Source organism: Stylophora pistillata, chromosome 10 (genome assembly GCF_964205215.1).
Source record: "Stylophora pistillata chromosome 10, jaStyPist1.2, whole genome shotgun sequence".
Classification (NCBI taxonomy): domain Eukaryota; kingdom Metazoa; phylum Cnidaria; class Anthozoa; order Scleractinia; family Pocilloporidae; genus Stylophora; species Stylophora pistillata.
Genome location: NC_142528.1, coordinates 30,012,751 through 30,038,118, shown reverse-complemented (window position 1 = coordinate 30,038,118; position 25,368 = coordinate 30,012,751). Strand labels below are relative to the sequence as shown.

Genomic DNA, 25,368 nt, shown 5'->3' with positions numbered 1-25,368 from the left:
TTTTTTTAATGACCCACTTAAAAGGCCAAACTGTGGACGAAACTCGAGACTTAGATTAAGACTATAAGCTATGTACCTAACAGATATTTTTGAGATCTTCTTTTTTTATTTCTCTTCTATCTATGCTAATTGCTGAATATTTTGGAATTTTTCTCCTTGCTGAAAGAAAACATGCTTCATAAAATTCTTTATTCAGTTCTCAGCTTAACTTATAAGCTATGAAATATCACCCTTTGATTCCGCTAATTTAACTCTGCACTGGTATAATTTCGAATATCTAGCAGTAAAGTGTTTAGGGGTTTTGTAAGAATATTTTTATTAAATAATTCCCTTTTTTCGACACAACCCTAGAGTTCGTGACAAAACAATTTAATGAAAGTTTTGCCAAGCTCTTGACGTACGATAAAGAAAATGAACCCATTGTCCTCAAAGGCAAAAGGATAAAACTAGTTGGAAAAATGGCATTCATCCAGGGTGCGTGAAGTGAATACACAAACCAGGCCTTAAGCCCAAAATAGCATAAATAATGAAACAAGGATAAGCGGGTCTTAGTTTCTCAAGAAAAAAAAATGTCTGGGTAACGCATTGCTTAGATTTTGTAAAATATCAGAATGAAAACCTATAAAAAGTGTGTCACATTAGTTTATTTCTGTACCGAAGTCATTTGACTCCGAGAAACTCATTCTATGACTATGGCAGTCCCTATTTACTCTTTTCTAATTAATAATTTTAACAGCGGGCAGATCATTTTCATAAAAATGACAAAGCCAGCAAAGAAAATTTGAAACCGACCCGCTATAGCTAATTTGAAAACGTTCACTGCTCTTTTCTTTCCAACTTGCGTATGATGATCAAATCACTTTAGAAACTTACGATCTTTAGAAAGGCTTGACAATTCATTGTAAGATTCTGTGAAAGCGCCACCTGCTCAATACGTTATTTACAGAGTCCACAGCGAACATGATAATTTCACTCGGCAACGAGGCGCGCCAGATAGGAATCTGACTGACAGCACGTCCGAAAATGCCAAAACGGTGTGTTGTAACCAATGACTCTTTAGGCCCTGGATAATTCATATTTGGCCTTCTTCGACGTGTCAACAAAAAAGTGTTATTAATTTCGCTCGTAAATCATTTTTAAATGTATTGAAATACCTAGCTGGTATAGAACACGTGTGTTCTCTCGAATAACCTCACCATGTCATGAATCAGATCTTTTTTAGAACGAAGAAATCTCAACAGGCAAGGAAAGGATAGTAAAGAGGAGAGAACAACTCTTGATTTGAAGACTACCCTTTTCCTGAAGTAAGTTAAGTTATCAAAAGTTATCACTGAGCAGATTTTATATTAAACCATTTTATTCCTTCGCTTAAATTACCTTTTTCTAAGCTGCAGTTTCTCTTGATCAGTGCTTCACGAAATCATCATTATTTATTCCTGGCTCTCTTTGCTTGAATTCTACATCAAAATCTCGTAGGCAACAAGTTAAGGTTGTTTTTTATTACACCTACAACTTTTCCATGGCCTTGTTTGCCACTTCTTGCAAAAAGCATGATCATGTTTGATTCTTTCCTCGCAACTCTGGCTGCATTTTGCACATTTGTTACCCCTCCAACTCACGAGCTGAGAGGCCAACATTCCTCTTCTAGAGGACTTGGTTTTTGAACGTTCTTCATGATGTCTTAGATAACTGGCAGAAAGTAGTTTGCACGTATCCTTAGCACAAAATTTCACAGAAATTAATCCATTCAACTGTTTTAAATTTAGCTTAAAACGTATGATTTTTTGGAAAAGAGATTTAGGAATTGCTCAGAAAAGAAACAAAATAAATAAAAAAAGATGAAAAACGAAACTTTCGCTTTTGGCAAATAGATGGATATCTTTGGTTACACCACATACAGTTAAAAACATTTAGACTGGCAATTATTTGCTTGGTCTGACGTACGCCCAAAATTCACACTTTGTCTTGGAAAGTACATTTTCTTCTGAGTAAACCACCACGTGAATTCAACCAAATGGCAAGAAAAAATAAATCAAATCAACGCTGGCTTATGTTGGTAGTGTTGGTGTTAAATTTGATATGATCATCAAGAGAATCCGGAGTGTACCGAGTGGTTGAAGGTGAAGGGTTGAAGAAAAATAAAATTTGAAATTCGAAGTGAGAGTTGAATGAACCATGTCAATACGAAGGAGTGGCAGCACCAATCAATGACGCTGAAAATTTCCTTAATGTTTATACGGCTTTATCATCAAACATAAAATGTGAAATTATGCACAATACTTTCAACGATTTCGTGGAACAAATGCCCATTTAAACCTATCTTGGGTAGCTGTTAGAGCATGATTTATCCTATCTCCCTAATGCACACAAAACGTTGCTTTGCGGTCGGTGGCCTCAGCGCTTAAAAATCCATCTGTCTTATCAATGTTTATCTTGAACCATTTTACCTCCTGAAACATTTAAGTGTCGTGTTTTATCAGACGAAATCGCAATTCAATGGATAATCTCGCTAAATATGATGGATTGAACTGGGGATTCTGACAAATTTTACTTAATATATAAAACAAAAAAGGTCTAAATTCATTCGTTGTCTTTCCTTTAAGGACAGAAGAAAAGTCATTAGAATTTATGATCACAGCAGTCGGAAAGATTAAAGGAAGAATGTTTTCTTTGGGCGTTAAGGTGAATAATTAAAGAAAATGAACTATGAGTGGCAGTCGTGTGAAGATATCAAAAATTATCTTATTAGCTAATCGCGACACGGCTTATTGACATTTTCGTAGTCCAGTTCGCCCACTGTGCTGTAAATGCTATTTAATGAGACTTTTGAATATGTGACAGACAGGTCGGCTCATCTTTGAGGTGGTTTGTTTCAATAAATTGTCAGAATTTTTTATTAACCAATGATATATGGACAAGTAATGATGCATACTTTATTCTCAACAAGTAAAACAGCTCAATTTTGCAGACAGGACAAGTCAGTTACTGAAACTGAATACAGCGCACACTGACTGAGCTTGACATTATCGCCATTGAAACAGCCTTTTTGTGGTATAACTAAATAGCTTTATCAACGTATTTTTTGGTAGTTAAAAAAAAGAAAGAAAACGTGTACAAATAATATTGAGAAAATGAGGATTAGATAGGGCTCCACCGAGGTTAAAATGCTTGACACGCTAACTCGAAGATTTCCTCACTTTGTAGGATGACCTGTGTTTTCCGCTTAAAACCTCAGCACAAATACCGGGATACTATTAAGATTCAGACAAAAAGAACTATAAAAAAAAATCAATGATAAAAAACCAATTAACCCGAGGCTAATCACTTAGCTATTTACAAAGTGCATTCGAGGAAATGAATTCTGAACTAAATCTCGATCCCTTTCTTTTAGGGATTTTAGACATATTCATTTGTATGGAACCACATTTTACTCTTTCCTGCGGGGTTATTAAATTAAATTAAATTAAATTAAATTAAATTAAATTTTTTCTTTTCTTAGGAATGAGTAATAACCTAACTCAATCCCTCTCCGACGCGAGAAACTCGAAAGACGATATTTTTGGCCGCTCGCAACTGCAACTATGGTTCGAAGTGTCCATAGGCATATTGATGTGCCTTGTGGCAGTTACAGGAAACACTTTAATAGTAATCGCCATCAATTATGATCGAAGACTCAATACAATCACCAATATGCTGGTCGAAAACTTGGCTTTTACCGACATCTTCATGGCAGCCCTACACATGCCCTTTTGGGTTATAAGTCTCCGCTATGGACGCTGGGTATTCGGTCAAGCTCTTTGCCAGCTAGTGGGATTGACACAGTTGATATTCGGAATTGCGTCGCTATTTACGATGACAGGCATCGCTTTTAATCGTTACTTCAACATAGTCCGGCGAAACCTTTATATAAAGTACTTTTCTACGAAAAAAATCACCTACATCATAATTTTTCTTACGTGGTTGGGTCCCATTATCGCCACAACACCGCAGCTATACGGATGGGGCAAGATTGACTACCACGCCTTGTTCGCCGACTGCACGTGTGTTTGGAACCTACCCGATGTGTCTTTTATAATAACCCTTTGCGTCATGACTATTTTCTTGGCAGCCGCTGTCATATCATGGTGTTATTACACCATTTACAAAACGGTAAAAGCGAGTGGGGAGAGAATGCAGGGACATGCAGCCAAGAGCAACGTCAAAAGCAACCTGGTCCGCAAATCTGGTGAGAAGACGGAGACTAAAGTCCTCAAGACCTCCTTCGTGGTGGTTTGTGTTTACATGACTTGTTGGACGCCTCTCTCTGTCATGGGTTTCATCGAAGTGTTTGGAGGAGAGAGTCCGCGTTGGGCCCACTTATTCGCCTACTACCTCGTGTTCTGCAGTAGCCTCACCAATCCCTTCATATACGGCATCATGAACCCGCAGTTCCAACAAAGCTTCAAAAAGATGTTTCGTTTACGCGTGAACGATGTGCAGCCCATCTCGAGCCGTGCAAATTGTAAAGAAACAAAGAGTACCGCGTTAGGTAGTAAGGTGGTTTTAGCAGATGATATGCCAAGCACCTCCATCAATTCGGTGCCTTTGTTTCGAGATCAAAATCACAATGCAAGTGACACAGGCGTGTTTGTGAACGGTGTGGCTGAAGCTGAAGAACAATCTGATGTGCCTGGAAAGTCATTTATAAAGAGAAATGGCCAGGCTTGGCAAAGATGACCAATTGCAATGAAACTAACTGAGGTCCATTTTTTTTTTTTACTTAGTTTCAGAAACAGGTATTAAGATAAAGAACTACCTTCAGTTAGATGACGTGTCAGGGCGGCTCGTCAAAGAGGTTTCGTCACCAGATGCAGATTAGCAGATTGATTCAACATACGAGAACTTTCTTTATTAATTAGACAGACTGGGTTTATTGTAATATTTCTCAGCTAATGTAAGCGGCTTTTAGGGTTTAGGTCACTCTAACTTTTGTGACATATTATTGACAGAAGACGTTCATGAGAGCTTGAACAACTGTCTCGATATAAAGGAAGAAAGATTTTCAAACAAAATATCAACAATCACACATTGCTAATAATTAAATGATTGGTGGGCAAGTAAATAAATAATTCGATAAGAAATTAACTAACGAATAAGCATTTTCGTTGACATATCTCTCGAATTCAAATAATTGTACGCACGATTTGTCAGTCTTCACTGATCTCCTTGAGTTTGATGAAACGTGCCAAATGGTATTCTTCATAAGATATCTATCGTAAATATGTCAATGGACAGACTGGTTGCACTCAGAACCGCAGCGACTTTTAGAAAAGTAACAAAAGTAACTATTACTGTAAGAAAACTTGTTCTTAAACTTAAAAGGAGAATGTAGCCTATTGACATCGAGAAGCACGTGAGAAGGTAACATTTAAGTACCATAACATTTACAAGAAATATAATAAAAAGAGACTTCACTGAAAAATTGTTCCGGCTTTTATTCAAGTTCTGCAACACAGTAAGGCACAATCAGAAAGGCGAGGACGGGGAGTGTTGCGTGACTCCGGCCCGAGCGGCTGCGAAGGAGACTAGGCGAGAGGCGGCTGCAAACATCTTCCCGCGCTTTAACCCCGTGCATGCGTACGCGTTGAAAGGCGGGAAATCTTTCAAGGTCTACTTCACTTTCCGCATTATCGGTTACTCAGTGAATAGTGGTTCCTTCAGTTTCACCGGCTTTTTCCATTTTGTTTTCATTTGACTCTGCGCACGTTTTAGTTTAGCTCCGATCCTCTTTTGCTTCACGCAGTACTATACTGATTGGGTCATGCTTCTGTAAAATTACATCTTCTGACGCCTTCAAGTTATTAAAATTCATTTCTGCTGGTGATTCACAGGACGACATGAAATGCAACAAGCAGTCTCTATTTTACAGCTCTCTTACTTGAGAGATCCATTAGCCGTTCATCTAGCTTGATTTGTGAGGCGAAACTTTAGATCTTCGTCCGGTTTATTCGCTGAAGGGTATTTAACCCTCAGGCCGTCACTTCAAAGAATATCAACAAGGGTGCGAGGAAAAATTTTCATCAAGTCCTAAACTAGGTTCTTCTATTATTATATTTTACAGTGTTAAATGGTAAGAATGGGTTACACGCAGCTTTGGATCTCTCCCCAATTTAGTCACACCCTTAATAGTGGTACATAGAAAGACTGCTATAGAGTTTCTATTGATGCACATAAAAAATAATCGTTATTTATTTGCCATGCTCAGAAAGTAACCACCCAAGGTGCATTTAGTTGAAATCATTTTCTTCTGTTGGGTTGGATTGGAGACTATAGATTTAAAAGATAACTGCCCAAATTATGAGAAGGCATATCATGTTTTTCTAAACTCTCTCTTATAACAAAACTGTTCATATTGGAGAATGCTAATTTTAATATGATAATTCACCTCTACCCATGATCAGCATTTCATATTGAAATTAATTTTTCACAGTTAAAATAAAATTATCTGACAAGAGATTTAGCTTGAGATAATGCCAAATTATGAACTCTGACAAACAGAAAAAGTGCACTGTTGTCTAAAGGCTGGGTTTTGGTGAGCCAATTACTCATTTTTACACTCTTCAGAAAATATTTTTTGGTAAAGAGTTGGTGCCTGCTTTTGGTCTCTCCAGTGTGTCATGTATTTCGGGTCACATTTGTGAAGTGCAAAACAACCTTTAACTCAACACAAAATTTCAGAATGATGCTATTTGGCAGAAAAAACAATGCACAAAAAATGACCAGGAAACAACAAGAAAGAAGGATATAACACACATAAATTGGCTGCAGCTGGAAAACTTATGAAATTTCATCCACACTTTTCAAAAAGTCATAACCTGCAACTGCATCTCCTTTGCCAAGTCTGAATAAATGTTGTGACTCAATCTATCATTGGTTCTGTTTTTTCCTTTTTCTTTTATATTGTTATCAAACATCAAGAACTTAAAGGATAAAATCAAAGCATGACGTACAAGTAAGGGTTCATTAAGTTCACTCTGAATCTTCAAATCTTATCTTCTCTCCCTTAAATTCAACCGACATAGTTTCTTGTAACCTCCTTCTTTTCATAGCTTCCCATGATGGATGCAGGATTTCTTCCTTGTTTGTCTGTTTGGTAGGCTGCTGCAATTTGACATCATTAGATTTCAATTTCTTTCCTTTATTGCTATCCTTTGATGCGTATTCTTTTGCTTCCTTTACCAAATGCTTTGCACTCTTTCCATGTACCTTTTCCCACATCTGCTGCCGTGCACGCTGTCCTTTACGGTTCTTCTTAGCCAACTTATCAGCTCTTTTTGCTTTCTTATTTCCTAAATTGCCTTTTGCCTTCAAGAATACCTTTTTATCATCCTTGACTCTCAACATAGATTGAACAAAGCACGACCCTAAACCTTTAGGTTTCAAGTCTGGATAAGAAAGATCATCAGTATCCTCTCCTGAGTCACTGAAACTTACGTCTGAGCCAGATACAAAGTGGTCATCTTGATCTGAGATTTCTTGAAGCTGTAACTTTATAGCTGGAGCAAGTTTACTTGTAATAGGTCTTTTCTTTAAAGATTTCTGTCTTTTTTGCACCATTGCTGTTTCCGTTTTTGCATCACATTTTTCATTATCTTCATATTCTTTCACCTGAGGGTTACCAGAAGCAGACTTTTCATTCGCAGTGACGGCCACTTTTTCGCCAACAGTCTTGAGTTTCTTTTCGTTTTTGCTACTTCTTTTTTCAAATCGCGCTGACTCTTTCTTACTCGCAGACATTCCTTCTAAAAATTTATGAAGTTTCGTAGAGTTAACGATCCTGTCTATAGCTCTTCTCTGAAGATCACTGTCTGGAAGTGAATCTTCAACATGGTCTTCGAACACATGATCAACAACTTGCTCGCCTTCACTTTGATCTTTGGCGACACGGCGGACTATTTCAGCCACTGTAGCGTCCTTCAGAAACTCTAGCTCCTTTTCAAACCTTTCGATCTTTCGTTGGTTCTTTCTTAACTGAGTTTCTGTCCCCTTCTTGCTTCCTAATTGCCTCATTCTTCGCACAAGTCGTTGCACTTCGAACAACTTGGCACGTTTAATCTCGCGTTTCAAACTGGTACTTTCTTTTTCCATTACTTATGCCTGTGCGATATGAGTAATACTCACAGCACTAGTGACTAAAAAGAGCAGAGACCCAATTTGCCGAAGTAAAAGGCCAGTTGCATCAAACAACAGATACACGCTAACTCAACGCATCCGCCATCTTGATTTTAAATTTTTCTCCAGGCCTACTCCTACCATCAACCTTTACGTGACTTTCAAAATGGCGGACAGACGACAGAACCTTATCCTCTCTCTTATTTTAGTGTTTCTTCGAATATCCTTGGAAATGGTAGTGTATTATTCAGAAATTTTAATTTAAATTTGAACTCAGATAAAGTTTTATCGAGGAAGAGTAAGGAAAAAATCATGATAACATTGTATTTGCGAGTAAACCGAACAGCTGTAATCACTTTGTAATTCCTTGAAGGTTGTGTGCCTGGAGTCTCGTGGAGACGAGCTAGTTTTCACCTTAGAGCACTGCCTTAATGAAGGTAAGTACCTTCATTATGGGTACGGTGTATCTACATGTACGGCGTGAGTGTGCATGTGCGAATTTTTTAGCACCAGTGGGTCATATAAAAGCAAATTTGAATTAGTTTAACTCTTTTTGTTTCATTCCTTAGGAACAAATGCAGTTTTTAAACCAAGGTAAGCAAAAATTCAAATCTAGGTACCGGTAGCCATGCTATTGCATGTGCGTCAAGCACCATAACTTCGATAAAGTTAACCCTTTACACATCATGATCAGTCTACATATTCTACATACTGTTCTCTATACATTGCTGAAAAGGAGAATTTGTTAAAAAATCAAGAGCTTCTTTAGATGGTGATCGTTTTCTATATTCTCTTGACCCTAATAACTTTGATGCTAATCACTCTGAGAGGTCAAAGAGTTAAAGAAAAAAAGTATCTGTTACTCTGAATAGGCTAGAGACAGTAAAAGATGCTAGATGTGCAGCCAAGCCAGGCTGCAATCGCTCTAAGGAAGGGATTACGCTTGAAACGTCAGCTTTTTAACTCTTTACAGTTGCTAATTTACAATTTCAACTTAGTTGTGTGTGTGTACATGTGTGAGTGTGTTAGTTGTGTGTTTTGTGTGTGTGTGTTGTGTGTGTGTGTTGGAGGCTCTTTTTTAAGATCTTTTATAAGAGTTTGTAACGAGTCTTTTTCTTAGACTCATCAATGTCACGTGTCTAAAAATAAATAACATAATAGTGGTTGATTAAGGATATTTGAGAGCTTAAACATTACTAGCTTGACTCTTAAATAGTTCACTTACTCCATCACCTTTTTATTTATGTTTAATCTTGCAAACTGAATATTTTAAAGTTGAATCAAATCTCTTCCTTAAGGTTAAGCTTCAGCATTCCAGCATTAAAACTTAAAATACATGTGCAGAACTGTTTGTTTCTTTTATTTTGTCTATAGGGGAACCATTCATGTAAAGAGTCTAAAGAGTTCCGCTGGAATATTTTCAGAGCATGAAGAACTCTCAGTTGAAGATGTGGATAACCTAAGGGTACTCCATATTAATCATTTTAGGGGTGTTTTGCTATGAATGCTGGCAGTTAGCCTTATTAAATCAACATGCCTATGTATATAGACCCAAGTGATGAAGAGTCTAAACTGTACAGTGTAAAATTGCACTTGTTAGAAGGTAATACAAGCCTCAAAATGGAAGTACTATATTTATTCATCTATAAGCTGAGCGATTTTTTCACAAAACTTTACCAAAATCTCGAAAATTTGAGCTAGAGAAGGGTTCTCGGCTTATAGCCAAATGTTTTTCTGAACATAATTTTTTCAAAACAGCAAATTCAAAGGAAACATAGATATATTCGTCTATAAGCCGAGATATTGCATGCAGAAGTAAATAACAAAACAAGTTGAAGTTGGTCATTCACTTTAAATATGTGGTACTGGTTGCTTTCAAAGGAGCGGTTTGTTGTTTTCGGTGCTTAGTAAATACAGCTTACTGTTCGTCCTCAGTGTTGGCGTGGAATTCGTTGTCCATCTCTTCCTCATCCGCTAGCTCTGCCGTTTATTCCGAGTAGATTGCTTGGTCTTCCATGCCGTCTAGAGTATCAGAGATTCTGTAGGTTTTGAACAAGTGTAGAGAGCTTGCAAAAGTGTTTTAAAAATTTTGAAACTGACCAATCAGAATCGCCCATTCCCACGACTAGTAAACAAACTCGTCGATCGTCACATGTTACGGTGTTGAAATTTGTTATCATGTAAAACGAAAACTTATCTTGGCTTCTCTGCTCTGTAAACCAATCAAGTAATCTCTCATCCAGCCGCTGATATTTTTGAGTATAACGGCCCATTGTTGTGTGTTTCACTGACATCTCGAGCTCTCCATTAAAGAGATTCTCTTGATCTTTCCTCTAGCGACTCACTGATGACGTACTCTCTGGTTATCTCAGAATTGTTTTCGACGGCAATACCGCATTGAAACTCTTTTGTGTTCTGAAAATTTTGCATTCATTTCAGTTTGTTCGAGAATGAAGGCTGATAGTTTCTAAAAAAACTGCTTGGGGCTGCGTCGGTGGGGGTAACGAAATAATTTGGATATTTCAACAAAGTTGAAATGGTAAATTGGCCACTGTAACGATTACAAAAGCTGACGTTTTGAGTGTTAGCCCTTTGTCGAAAGCTCCGACAGAGCTAACGCTCAAAACGTCAGCTTTTGTAATCATTACGGTGGCCAATTTACCATTTCAACTTTGTTGATATAACCAAATTGTTCGAGAATGGCATTCTCTGAATGTAGTCTCGGCTTACAGCCGAGTATTTTAAATTTACATGTTTTAAGAACCTTCCTGATTAAAACAAACCAAAGTTTGGGGTCTTGGCTTATGGCCGATGTTGCCTTTTAGATGAATAAATATGGTTGCATTCTTGGCCAGGCCACTTTATTCTTATTCACATTGCCTGTCTCTATCTTCACGTTCCCCCCTCCCAATCAATCCACGCACACACACACCCTCAAAAATAAATGGGCACAGAACTAGACTGCTAAAGAGAACTGATATAGTTTCTTTACACAGGATTACCTGCAACTGACTTCAGTAGCTTCATATCAAAAAGTGGCTGCATTTATGCACTTATTGATGTCATCTTTGGTAGCTGTGCCAGTTAGGCTTGTTTTAAGATTTGCAGTCTTGAAAGGCTTCATTAAGGCAGGTTTAGTTTGAATGAGAAACTGAGAACAAGTTTTACTGTAACTTTTAATCCTTTTTCTCTCCTTCATTCATGCAGGATTTAGCATCCAGTAATGGTTATTATAGGATACGGTTATGGCCCAAGTCTGCAGAAAGCAGTGATGATATAGATAGCAGTGTTACAACATTTGTCAAAGCTGTAAGTCTTAATTTTAGGAAGCAGTGCTTTGCTGCTGCTAATAATGGACTTGAATTTTTGCGTCGATCAATAAATTGAATGTAGTTGACACAAGGCAATAAGGTTTTCCATTCATCTTTTTAAATAATTATATAATTTAGCAATCAGGATCATATGTATATGAGAACGATCCTTCGCAGTAAAGCACTATTTGAGCAATAGTGAAAATCAGACCTGAAAAAAAATTTCAGGCCTGTACGGGACTCGAACCACTGACCTCTGCGATACTAGTGCAGCGCTCTACCAATTGAGCTAACAAGCCAACTGGGAGCAGGCCATCAAATTAATTCGATATAAACCCGTAGATGATAAATCAAACAACAACAAACATATGAAACATGTGTGAACTGCGGTTATGAGACGTATATGAGAACGATCCTTCGCAGTAAAGCACTATTTGAGCAATAGTGAAAATCAGACCTGAAAAAAATTTCAGGCCTGTACGGGACTCGAACCACTGACCTCTGCGATACTAGTGCAGTGCTCTACCAATTGAGCTAACAAGCCAACTGGGAGCAGGCCATCAAATTAATTCGATATAAACCCGTAGATGATAAATCAAACAACAACAAACATATGAAACATATGTGTGAACTGCGGTTATGAGACGTATATGAGAATGATCCTTCGCAGTAAAGCACTATTTGAGCAATAGTGAAAATCAGACCTGAAAAAAATTTCAGGCCTGTACGGGACTCGAACCACTGACCTCAGTGGTTCGAGTCCCGTACAGGCCTGAAATTTTTTTCAGGTCTGATTTTCACTATTGCTCAAATAGTGCTTTACTGCGAAGGATCGTTCTCATATACGTCTCATAACCGCAGTTCACACATATGTTTCATATGTTTGTTGTTGTTTAATCAGGATCATGTTATCTTAAAACCATGTAGTGCTACAAATGTTCATGCTTTTTCTCTGACTGATTGTTCTTCTTCTCCCTTGTAACTACAGTGTGCATTGTTTACATCAAGACTTACAGAGACTATAACTTTGTCTCTGGACAATGCAGGTGTGTAGATTATGGCCATAACAGTATTGAATTTTAATAGGACAATTACAGTGAAAAGGCTCAAAATAACCACAACAAAATGTAGAAAGGGGGTAAGTTTCCAAAGAAACTGTGGTGCTGTATTGGTGGGGGATTACAACATAACTGGTTTTATTGACTTTGTTGATAATGTGAACCAGCCACTGTAAAGCAGATGTTTTGAGCCTCAGCCCCTGGCCAGTTCTTAAAAGCAAAATTGTGCAAAACAAAATGTACTTAGTCAAAGAATATGGAGAAATTGTTGAATAAAGAGCCCACAGTGAAGGGAAACTGCAAATAAGCAGATTAGAATTATTGAACTTAGATTGAAGACATCTTTTGTTTTTGTTTCAGGACATTTGTATGGGGTGGGATTAATTGTCCCTGATGGTGGCTGTCAAGCAAAGACACTGAACTTGGTATGTCTTTGGGTTGATTGTCTAATCATTAGTTTTTTTATGTATTTTTAAGTTTACCCTTTTGAACTAACTAACCAACTAACTAACTAAATAAATTAATAACTTTATTTAATGAGGGAAGCACTTTACAGTCATAGACTGAGAAACCTGTGGCCCTCAAATTGACGTGAGCAAGGTTAGAGGCCATGAATTAGCAACTTGGCCATTAACTGGTCACCTTCTCATCTTAAACTACCATAAATGCACTGATGAGCCAATGCAACCCTGGATTGTTCAATAACTTTCAGCTTCTCATATTTAAGCCTCCCTCTCTGACAGCAGGCCCCTTCTTCAATACCCCAGCCCATCCCACCCCACTCCACCCCACCCCATCTCTCTAACTAGTCCTTTTTCTTCCTCTCCTCCCATGTCAAAACTCTAGTATGCATTGGTGCTTGGGAGCTTTTTAGTATCTTTAACATATTATTACTGTTTGTGATTCAACAACAGTACATTATGGCTTTCTTATTTTGTTTGTCCCTTGTAGGATGAAATGAGCCTGCCGTATAGCTTTAACACATCTGTTGTAGTCATGCTCCAAGGAACAGGACAACTGTGAGTGTTAAAACTCAACAGATGAGATAAGTGCAGTTATATACAGGCTGTACATTTTTACCACTTTGTTCTTGTCTTTATCCCTGAATACTACCAGGAACAAATGTGTTTTTATTAACACATTTTTGTTTAAAAACATTCAGTTAGGAAGTGCCTGGAAAAGCTGGAAAAAATCCTTCAGCTGTGCGGGTGTAATTATGATATTTGATTTGTTCACTAGTCCTGACACAGCAAATTACATTCAGAAAATAGAGAAGGAAAAACGAGAAAAAGCAGCAGGACAGACACAGGACAACAAATCTTTTCTGGCAAAATATGTAAGTTGTTTGTAAAATGCTCATTGTAACAAGATAAAAAAAAATTTATCTTTTTTATCACCAAGCTCATATTTTATTGTCCTCTTTATTCTATTTACACAGTCAAGTCACTTTTAACAATGTTAATCGTAGATGCATGAAGGACATGGGTTACCTATCAACACCGTAAACTGGCGTACCTCAGTATAGAGTCTGTTTGAGTGACAGAACATTGGAGCAGAGAATCCAATGGTTTGAGGTTCAATCCTCTTGGGAACTCCAGTTTTTCTTTGGCATATGCTTATGTAGTGACAGAAAAACATCTCTATCTACATTTAGTTCCCTTTCTTCCTTGTAATGCATGTGTCTGTTTTATTTGATGTAATCCTTTTTTTTTTTTTTTTTTTTTGCAGTGGATGTACATAGTACCTGTTGTTGTGTTGATGATGCTTACCTCACAGCAACCAGAGCAACAAGGAGAGGGAAGCAGTCAATAAACACTTGTGAATGTGTTCTAACACTTACAAGTGCACTGAGCTTCAATCTGCAACTGTTTCAGTTGCTAGGACCAGTTACGAAAAAAAAAAAAAAAAAATAACAGCTATTTGTAAATTTGTATTTGCTAGGCACCAATTTGGTGTCTTCTGTCAAGTGGTCATGAAGGTGGATATAACATTCTCCCGACATGTTGTCTCTGCTTTTAAGTAATATATGGTTGATTCTCTGACCTTTCTTTCAATGTTAACCAGGTTTTTTCTTTTGTGTGGTTATTTAGCTTTAAGATGTTACACAAACCCCCAGGAAAGATTGTGAGTCATATTGCTCTTTCCAGAGACAAGCAGTATAGTCAGTAGTGCAATGTACCACATAGGATTATGAAAAACCTCCTATTTCAGTTTTTAATCACTATTTCTGGCAACATGTTTTTTTGTTCATTACCAGTAAGTGCATGTAATGAAGACATAAATGTTGAGGGTCGACACAAGCTAATGACACAGAGTAAAAATGACATCTTGTTTTTCCATTTCATTTGTGAATATTTCTTCTTTCTTTTTATCACCAGTTATCAACAAATTAAGAGTGCTACATGCTGGAAGCAAAAGCCAATTTCATGCAATAATCAATTTTTTAAATTCATCATAGTAGCACAGATTCATGCTTGCATTCACACGTTTTATATTAGATATAATCCACTTCTCTTTAACCCTCTATCCCCTCACTGATTACTGTACATTTCCTGTGGTAATGACAATGAGAATTTGTTTGACAATCAGGAGTGTCTTAAATTAGTGATCATTTCCATTATTCTTGTGAACTTTATATTTGATTTGAGGGTGATACGGTACAGAGAAATTAGAAGCCAGTCATGCTTAGGGACAAAAGGGTTAACTACGACTTACAACGATCATAACCTTTATTTGTTAAAAACAATAAAAATAACTGGTAATGATTTTGTGTTTTGTGACCAGTTGGTGTTACCTTAACACAGTTGTTACTAAAAAATGCCCATAATTATAACTTCTTTTGGTTTGGTGTAAATGTTTTCTGATGATAATAAAATATCCATCGACATTTATTTTGTTGTATTTTGCTTATAAGTCTCCCTTATTCCCTGAAGATGATGTGGATCAGAATCCCTGATCAAAGGTTGCTCAGACTGTAAGGTGGTCTTAGAACCATCTGTGATAAATTAATGTTATTCAGGGATATTTGTTTTACTATGGATCTCATTCTAAATACAGCCAAGGATTAACCACTAATACCATACAGCCTTAAAAGCTGTGCCTCCTACAAGTTAACTAACATGCTAACAATATTCAGGGCTCAACACTAACTTTTCAACTTACTAGCCAAGTGGCTAGTGACAACTTAGATGTTATGACAATTTCAGTTTGTTTACAAGCCAAACTAGCTAGCGGAAATAAAAAACCACTAGTTAAAACTGAATTTCTACTGGTCTGTAGCTGGTTGGCTACTGTTAGTGTTGAGTGCTGAATATTGCTTCGGGAGACATCAGTCCATCTTCATCACTAATCATAGGATAGTGCCAAAAACTCCTCCTTTCTTCTGAAATACTCATTGAAGCGGGCTATTCCATACCTGTACAAAACAAAAGAAAAGGATTAATGAACAGAATAATGGCAAAACATAGCAAATTAGTGAAAATCAAGACATTGTGCTTATTTGAGCCAAGCAGAGTTTTCATGGTTCTTGTAGGAAGTTAAAAGTGAATGCAAATTGCAGGGCTAACACAGGTCTTCTGACCCCTTACTTAGTTCCAGAGCCAACACTGATGCAAAAGCTCTCTAATTTGTTACCTTTTGTTTTACAGCCTAGGTCAACAAGTGAAAATTTTTTCTGTGTTTCAGTTGCTAAGCTTCTCAATCTTGATTTTCTGAAACGTAACTTACCCTAAGAAATCAAAGTCAATAGCTGAGAAGTGTGCCTGCACCAAAGCCCACATTGACCAATAGAAATGAGCCGCCTACAAATCAACCAAGAATGAAAGGTGAGAAAAGGCTGCCACAAGGCAGGTGGATAGATAGATAGATAATCTCTATTTATCCACCATCAATTTAACAAGGTGAATTCAACAAGGATATTATTGGCTTTCACATGTATCCTGATAAGTACAATTTTATTCAATATATTAATTTCAACTATGAAAATTCCTTTTCATGTTTTTTTAACAGATATCCCGTGTAAAGTCCACTCAAAAAAAAGTTGTGTTGATGTGTTGCCTAGTTACTTGAAAAAAAGATAATTTGATTTTATTGACAGAGATGAAATAAATTTACCACTGTAAAAGGCTTTCTTAAGCTAACATTTATCTTGTAATACCCCCACTGACAAAGCATCACAGTTTTTTAAGAAATGTACCTTCTCTACTCACAAAAGAGACGTGTAAGCTTCTTAATTCAGTAAATTACACTTACCAAAGCAAAGTGATTGGCTTGTACATAGAGCTTCTCTATTTCTGCATCAGAAATTTTAGGATTCCTCTCACCTTTTTTTGAAACAAAAGGAGGATAATTGTTGAGTTCTGATAAAAGAGACTTGGCTCGCACATCCAATAATTCTATTATTATTTCATTATCATCAGCAACACTGAAAAAAAAGGCAAGGTTAAGTGCAATTGAATGAGTCAGTGTTCTGCACTGTTTAAGCCAGTTTACCTTGTGCAAAAAATAATTATAACTAATCATAATAATAATGGAAACTTTATTTGTGTTTTTAAATGTACAATTGTAAATCTCACTACGTATAGGCAATTTACAAATGCTGCTTGAGATTGGCTTATTCAACACATACACAAAAATCACAATTGCATCAAATCTGGGTTGTCCCAATTCCTATTTCTACAACAAAAGATGTAATATGTTGCTCTAATAGCTATATTTATAATTTTCTTGATTATGTAAAGTTGCTGCTTTTCGGTAATGCCTATGTCATTCATGATGCCTAAGAACGTAGAGCATTCATCTGAGAAAATGCCAAGGGAGCTCATGGAGAGATTTACAAATTTCACACATCTGAAAGTTCTACTCATTCCGTTAATCAAGTTCGGATATTTTTCTTTTTTACGTACTGCACTGTTGTACAAGTTAGATTCGAAACCAACTGTTAATTCTAGAACATATAGGCACTTGGACTGGGTTAGGAAGAGAAGATCGGGGCGATAATTTTCACCAGTTATTATTGAGGGATTTAGAAAACCAGTCACATCTGCATAGATTGAGGAGCTAACATCAATTACAGGTTGAAGGGACTTGGCAATGAAGTTAAGGATTGAGTCGTGTCTCCAGGTAAAGCGATCAAGGCATTGTTGACAACCAGCGACAACATGAAGGAGTGACTCAGGATTAAGGCAAAAGGAACAATCATGACTTTGAAAGTTCTACTCATTCCGTTAATCAAGTTCGGATATTTTTCTTTTTTACGTACTGCACTGTTGTACAAGTTAGATTCGAAACCAACTGTTAATTCTAGAACATATATAGGCACTTGGACTGGGTTAGGAAGAGAAGATCGGGGCGATAATTTTCACCAGTTATTATTTTCACCAGTTATTAATCCCCATCTTACCAAATTCTTACGTGTGGGAAGAGAGTTGTTGATGTAGCAGATGGTAAAGTTGTAAATGTTCTTCGGTAGATGAGACTGGGCCACTGACCAAATAGAATTAACAGATGACAATGAATACTTGATAACATTTGAGAAGAAGAAACCTTTAGATGTTAGGTGGTGTTGCATTTTATCCTCTTGATTAGAACGGAAATCCTTAAGAACTTCCTTAGTGGATTTGTACACATCATATTGAATATTAGTGTGACAGCTCGACGATTTCCAGAGAGCTTTCAGGGAATCATTTGGGGACTCTTTAAAGAATTTCGGAGAACTGACTGGCAATGAGTAAATTTGATAGAGGGAGGACATATATTAAGACCAAATTTATTGCTTTCTAGGAAAACATTGCTCAGTGTTCCAGATATCGGAATATCAAGCCATTTTTGGATGTAACCATTCACTACAGAGTCGAGATGTTGCATTATCCAGGTTTTGGATATAATTGCTATGGTGAAATGCCATGACAACTTCGACAGGACATAGCAGCTGTACAGAAGAAGTTTGTGTTTAGGATGCAGTGGCTTTATATCTACGTCATTCATCAAGATTTGTACAAGAGAAGACAATTCAGATTTGTGTTGTTTAATAGACATGTTGAAGTCAAAGAAGCGACCTAAGTAACGAAATGATTCACCCATTTCCACACAGGGAATTAGAACTCCATTGATCAACAGCTTGGGTAAATATTGGACAGATTTAGTACACAGTTTCCATATTCCAAAAGTAGAACATTTGTCAACTCTGATCGTCATAATAATAATAATAACAATAATAAAAATAATAATAATAATAATCATAATCATAATGAAGCAATAATATTTAAGGGAGCAGGCATGTTGCAGTAATGAGATAGCTAGCCTGTCACCACTGTGGCCCTGGTTTGACTTCCCAACCAGGCATCACATGTGGGTTGAGTTTGTTGTTGGTTCTTCTCCTTGCTCTGATGGTTTTTCTCCAGGTCCTATGGTTTTCCTCCCTCCACAAAAACAAACATTTCAAATTCCAGTTCAACTTGGAGACAGTGGACAAGAAGAACCACCTAGTTGAATGTCCATTGCTAAATTCCCATTTTTTTTTAATACTAATAGCTCAACAGGAATAATTCAAAGAATCAGCATATGATGTGAGCTTGGCAGCCAAGGCAACTTAAATTAATTTTTTTTCAATTTAATAATCATAATTTTAATTGAATATAAGAAAATAACACATCTATTTACAGTGTTACTGATAAACATGAACAAGGACTAGTACACATTACTATACCTAAACTCATTTTTATATTACTATTGTTTAAAACTGACATCTAAGGAAATTTTCAATTCAGTAATTGAACTGTTGGAAAAGATTAATCAAATTATCTTAAAAGGAAGTAAAATCCTTAATTATATAGACAAGTCCCTATTAATAATTCTCACCCCTTAATCTTGCAGCTTCTTCGAGATAAACAGCAATCCATTTTAACTGATGTCCTCTTTTGGGATATAAACTGTAATCAACCTCATCAACACCTTGAAAAGAAAAAAAAAACAAGTTACAATATCAGGGTTTTGATTTAACTCTTATAAGTGATCAAGACAGAATTTCTCCCATCAATATCAATAGAATATCAGGTGAGTGATGAGAATAATAAAAAGAAAAATATCAACTAGAGAATTAGTTGATGATCCAATACCAAATTCTCCCAACTAACATCCTGAGAACAGTATGATAGACAGTAAGCATGATTACTAATGAGATACCAAGGGTGTAGCCAGGGGGATGCCCGTGATCCCCCCCCCCCTTTGGTAGGCCTTCTTTTGAGCAAACAACCTACAATATTCAGGTGGTGAAAATGCCATAACAATATCTTGGCCTGCCCACTATACTCTCACTGCTCATCCTAAAACTGTAACATTAAGTATAACATGCACGGTGTGGAGGTCAACATGACAATCGGGTGAGTAGCCTCTGTGACCCCCCCCCTCCCTTTGAAAAAATCTTGGCTATGCCCCTGGATCATGGGAGTGAAACCATTAATGGAGACCTTTGCCAGTGAGAAGAAAATTCCCTTTAATCAATGAAAATGTCTAGTATAATTTTGAGTTGTCTAAAAAACAGTAGGTAAACAACTACTTTTCATGAAGTGCTTGGCAACCAAATAGGGGAATTTTGCATCAGATTCCAAGGATAAATACTAGTTAGGGACATCCCATATAGCAGTACCATACCTGCATATTCACAGAAGTGATTTCCTATGTCATGAGGCAAGAAGTTCATGCTGGCATACTCATAATCAATGCTAAGAATAATATCTACAAGGGGTAAAATTATATCAAACAACAATAAATGTAAATGGTAACATATAAAATCAAAGTCAATAATGGATTTTAGCTGGTAATCACTTTTTAAGTAGAACAAGCACTTCTGAAGTTACATACTCACAACTGTTGGATATCTAATGCAATCTTTGCCACCTTTACTTGGAATTTCAGCCTGGAGCCCATTTTTTTCATTTCAATCTAAAAGAGATCTTTTGTTGTAGCCTCATCTTAACTCTTAAGGAGTTGGGAATATTCACCAAAGTTAAGTAAACTCTCAACTGCATCTTGGGATTTGCATAACTGACCAAAAATTCTCTCAGCCCTGACCTACATGTAGTTTAAGTGAAGCTACCTGTGTATAAACATGAAAAAAGTCTCCTGTTGCTTAAAAATTGTTTTCTTCCCAACCACTTCTAGGAAGCATGGTTACCAGGCAAATCTAATTTGCACTTTTCTCCCCTTTAACACAACACCTTGATGAAAATAAGTACAATCAAAACAGTATTTTGTAATTAACTATGAAAATTTAACAATGACCCACCTTTATCTTTATTGTACACTAAGTTTTTACAGAGCATGTCATTATGACAGAACACCACTGGACAATTATGTGTAAGTAAAACACTCCTGAGGGCTTCAATCTCTTCCTTCAACTTAGCCTTGCTGGGAGCTTGCTTCTCAAACCTTATGGAGGAATATATTGAAATATGAGTAATAAATGAAATAAAAGAGATATTGCATGACCACGTGTGGATACGGATTTTATCTTCTCATGTTGATAATGAATGCTTACTTGGTTTGAACATTAGATTATCCAGTAATGACTAGAGTGAAGCATTTGGACGTCAGGCATTTTTAAACCGTGATCAGCACAGAAGTGAAATATTTGGGATGTGAAATTCCCCTTTTTGGGATACTTTTGGAAGTTGTAGGCCCTCAAGATCCCATAAATGAGTTTATCATGGGGAAAAGGCATTGCCGTTTTTGGTATCACAACATTGGGAAAATGTTGTTACTGCTACCATACTTTTTCCCAAAAATATAAATAACATGGGGACATGCGATCGTTCCCCAGACCCACCCCAAACATTTCCCCCCACTATACCCCTTACCTTTCGTTTTTCTTCGGGTCTTCAAACTTTTCAGGAAGAAGATTCAAGTATTTGATCATTCCATTGAAAAGCATTGGCTCTGCTTTATGTTTGGAGTTGTCGTGATCAATTTTGATCGCGTGTAACTGGGCCATGTGGCGAGCACAAAGTGACGATATATGAGGGTCCGCGATCGTATCCGTGTCAAGGACATCCCCTGCTAAAAATCCGTACGACAGACCGTTCTCCAAAGTTCCGTAGACAGGGGGTCCGTAGCCCTTCGAATGCAAAATCTGAAAAGTTTCCAGCTCTTTCTTCCGATCTATAAAAAGCTCGGTTTTATTTCCGAACAATCGGAAAAGGATCATTTCGCCCGGAGCAAGACCCGGCATATTGCAGCCAACAAGCATGTTACTGATTCCTTCATTAAACTGTTTGAATTTGACTTCGTTGGTGTCCCATCCTGGTCTGATCTGCTTTAGAATCGGCTTGATGCTTTCTTCGATATTTTCCGGATCTAATTTGTGCTTGAAATGAGGAATTTCCATGACGATTGACCCTAAGCGATAAGAGGTTTCTCAATGCTTCTCGCTGTGTATGATCTGCACGCTGTAGTTTTACCTTTTCGCAGGCAGAACCGCTGACCAACTCAAGAATTTCGCAAGTTCGGGGGAAGGCAGAGGGCCCAAGCGAGAGAGAGAGAGAGAGAGAGAAAGAGAGAGAGAGAGAGAGAGAGAGAGAGAGAGAGAGAGAGAGAGAGAGAGAGAGAGAGAGAGAGAGAGAGAGAGAGAGAGAAAGAGTGAGGCGTAGCAGAGGGGGGTGAGGAGGGGGAACTAAAGAATTATGGGTATACAGTGTCACTGTGAACTTTTAGGTTGTAAGAAAAAAAAATTAGGAATTCCCAAACTTTTAAAGATTCCCTTTTTGAAATCTGCTTTTGTTTATTACTTCAAGGTTCTCACCAATTTGGAGATGTGTAGGTTAATCAACATTTCAAAACGACACTTTATGTGAAAGCACAGGCAGCCCAAACATACTGCCAAGCCTGTGTGTGATTTTTGGGTTTAAAGTCATTAAAGAGAATGCCTAAGTAGCACATTTAGATCGAAGCGTGGGGGTGTGCCTTAAAACAAAGAAAAATTGAAAGGAAAAAATAGAAAAAATAAAAAAAAGAGAATAAAAGCGAGGAATATATACTTATATGGTGTCAGTCTATTTCCTTCATTCCTAGCCGCCGCCTTGTCGATTACGGCCGTTCTAACGCAACCTCGTTCCCAGCCCTGGGAACGAGGTTGGTTCTAACGCTATTTTGGCGACTTTCTTGGTACTGCGTGTTGTGATACTGTATTTATATATATCTTCTATATAATCCCTGCTTTTATTATATATTTTTTTATATTTTCCCTTTTTTACGGCACTCAATCTCTTGTAAAATATCAATTCGCCTTAATGACCTTCGGACCCAAAATCACTCACCGTAACTCTCTCTCTCTCTCTCTCTCTCTCTCTCTCTCTCTCTCTCTCTCTCTCTCTCTCTCTCTCTCTCTCTCTCTCTCTCTCTCTCTCTCTCTCTCTCTCTCTCTCTCTCTCTCTCTCTCTCTCTCTCTCTCTCTCTCTCTCTCTCTCTCTCTCTCTCTCTCTTCACTCTCCTCGTCCGCAGTATAGAACAAGGGGATCTGGTCTGAGTGTTTGTATGGTTCCTTTTTTTCTTCCCTTTTACCGTTTTTTTAAACAAGAATTGTAAATAATGACAAACAGACACAGAAGACGTTTTTGAAACCCCAGCCGGACAAACACTCTCCGCAATTCATATTGTTGTCTCCGACAACTTATTATATATTATTGATTCCAACTGTGTATTTCCGCGATTGAGACTGTTTTCCTTTACAAAAACCATTTGTTTGGTGAATCCCCGTGCGGGTTCAAGGTCTAGAATCTTGTCTCCTTGGGAAAATGAATGACAGGAGGGAAGGAAGTTTGAGGTCTCTGAAATTCAAAACATTGAGGAACAGTAATTCTCTGATTGAAATTTCAACATGTTCGCCGTTCGGGTTGAGTAAATTACATTCCTTCTGGCCTTAAACGTTCAGCAGCCTATAGACGCTCGGTAGATAAAAACGGCGCGCGACGGTGAACGATAGCGTAAAAACGAGAGAGGTTTGGATCGAGTTGCGTAAAAAAAAAAAGAGTACTCTGGATAACTTGAAAGAAGGAGAGTCAATGATAGAGTGGATGACACTGTGGTCCAGCGCCTCAGAATCCGGATCGACCGGTCACGGGGGCCAGCCTTGGCCGGGTTATTGGATTCTGCTCTTGGCCGGAGACACGTAATCTCAGACAGCATCTTTCTTAACGTTTGCAGGATTTATTCAGCACGAATGCTTTTACTCTCAGACACATATGGTAAAAGAGACAGTCACTGCAGCCTCACTCGGCCTTTCAAAGCTCGTGTACGAGTTACGATGTAAACGCATGCAATAAGAAACAGCGCGAGAGACTAAGAAGGGCGGAAGAATATCAAAATTAATCTTCGTACGAAGTTGATATGATAAGTTGAATTGTACAAGCGCTGTGATTGGTTCTTACGTATGATAGACCCATAGATGGCATAACCATTCAGAACTCATCATTCATTATGTTTAACAATTAAATAGATGACACGTTGCCGTGCGGTACTAAGAAGTAAAATGTTGCTCATGGTGACGACGTCATTGATGCGTCTGTTCTCCAATAGATCATGATTTAGAACCAATCAAAATGTGTGTATAATTTAGCTTAGTATACAAAAAACAAGTGGGTTCCATGTTTCGATCGTGCGTCTGTTCAGCATAGATGACGTCATAGATGACTACTGAAGACGTCAAAATGTGATACACTCGGCTGGGCCTCACCGGTGCCACTTGTGTAGCCCACCTGTAGCCGTACCCTCGCCCCTGGGAAAAACGTCTCTCTACGGGGGGAAGGTACAGCTACAGGTAAGTTACCACTCGTACGGCAATAAAGTCGGTTCTTACGGTCAGCGGAGACGGGTGAAAAAGTGAACGAGCAAGGGTTTACCTGTCTTCCCATCTCTTTCCCTAATCTCCCGCTCCGTTTTTAAACTCGCTCGCCTCGCTGCTCATCCCCACAAAATGATTGCCCTAGACTGGCTATCGGTGTCAGCCAGTCACATATATTTTCTAGTTTGGCATGAATCTGATAAAATCAAACAATAAACAATATTCCCTACTTGGTATTTTTATCTTTCTCCTCATCATCTGTTTGGTTGACAATGTTTTGATATTGTAGAGAGAATATATAGGTCATCCCTGGAATATCCTGTGAAAGGTAAAAGTTTATGGACAAGACTGGATAAAGAACTCAGAAATTTCAGCTTCAGCTTTTGACCCTTAACCACCAAGATCCAATGAGCAATTTTTTTCTTTTACATGCTGCCGCACATTTCCTTGTAAAATTGGGTAAAATAATGTGGTGCTATATCAAGATGAAGTCCCCTAACTAGATGCATGGAGAAATTAGATGGCGGGCAGAGACGAATGTAACAAAAAAAAAAAAACAAAAACAAAAACAAAAAAAACCTGTCAACGTCAAAACCAAGTTCACACAGATGACTGTTTAATTCTCGATCGCCTTGTCTCGGAAAATGCAAAAACTGTTATCCGCCCGGAAAGTGTTTTCTTCTCATTCATTTTGAATTTCCGTTTCCTATATGTAAACTGAACAACAAGTCTAGTGTAACAATATCGGTTTGAAAGTTCACCATAAACAATTTGTAAAACTAAGCCCGGAAAGGATATGGAACAAGTCTGCGAAGTGGATAAAAGCCATATGTAACCTTTAAGTTAAATTATTTGCCAATCGTGCGATAACACCATCGCCAACACTATGCCACAGCGAGGGGCAAGCCGTCTGCCTCGTGTACTCCTTAGATATCACGTTTTTTGGTTTAGCGGAGAAGAATAATTGAGCTGAAAAACGGACCAGTCATGAAATATTTACAAGTGCGGCCATCGA

At 37.7% G+C, this 25,368-nt stretch overlaps 4 protein-coding genes across 5 annotated transcripts; 2 read left to right on the top strand and 2 right to left on the bottom strand.

Annotated features, from left to right (window-relative positions):
* The first annotated feature begins 1,082 nt into the window (after positions 1-1,082).
* On the top strand, positions 1,083-5,455 carry LOC111325469 (melatonin receptor type 1B-B-like). Of its 2 annotated transcripts, XM_022929280.2 has the most exons (3): positions 1,083-1,304; positions 2,604-2,682; positions 3,500-5,455. In XM_022929280.2, the coding sequence occupies exon 3, from the start codon at positions 3,502-3,504 to the stop codon at positions 4,714-4,716; it is 1,215 nt and encodes a 404-aa protein (XP_022785015.1). In that variant the 5' UTR covers positions 1,083-1,304; positions 2,604-2,682; positions 3,500-3,501; the 3' UTR covers positions 4,717-5,455. The 2 variants fall into 2 exon arrangements, with proteins under 2 accessions (XP_022785015.1, XP_088593053.1); XM_088736927.1 differs by lacking the exon at positions 2,604-2,682 and having other exon boundaries at positions 1,084-1,304.
* A 745-nt stretch (positions 5,456-6,200) lies between these two features.
* Positions 6,201-8,263, bottom strand: LOC111325450 (uncharacterized). Its single transcript, XM_022929258.2, has one exon. The coding sequence runs from the start codon at positions 8,125-8,127 to the stop codon at positions 7,009-7,011; it is 1,119 nt and encodes a 372-aa protein (XP_022784993.2). The 5' UTR covers positions 8,128-8,263; the 3' UTR covers positions 6,201-7,008.
* Positions 8,264-8,286: 23 nt separating this feature from the next.
* Positions 8,287-15,411, top strand: LOC111325451 (ER membrane protein complex subunit 10). The gene is made up of 10 exons (XM_022929259.2): positions 8,287-8,386; positions 8,525-8,588; positions 8,721-8,745; positions 9,526-9,616; positions 11,359-11,460; positions 12,451-12,508; positions 12,881-12,945; positions 13,472-13,539; positions 13,760-13,856; positions 14,249-15,411. Exons 1-10 carry the CDS (start codon positions 8,318-8,320, stop codon positions 14,330-14,332), a joined length of 723 nt encoding a protein of 240 aa, XP_022784994.2. The 5' UTR covers positions 8,287-8,317; the 3' UTR covers positions 14,333-15,411.
* LOC111325474 (putative ethanolamine kinase) lies at positions 15,232-22,008 on the bottom strand. The gene is made up of 7 exons (XM_022929285.2): positions 21,376-22,008; positions 20,805-20,947; positions 20,171-20,254; positions 19,379-19,471; positions 16,772-16,842; positions 16,247-16,320; positions 15,232-15,935 (listed from the first exon to the last, which is right to left on the bottom strand). The coding sequence occupies exons 1-7, from the start codon at positions 21,900-21,902 to the stop codon at positions 15,866-15,868; spliced, it is 1,062 nt and encodes a 353-aa protein (XP_022785020.1). The 5' UTR covers positions 21,903-22,008; the 3' UTR covers positions 15,232-15,865.
* Positions 22,009-25,368: the final 3,360 nt, after the last annotated feature.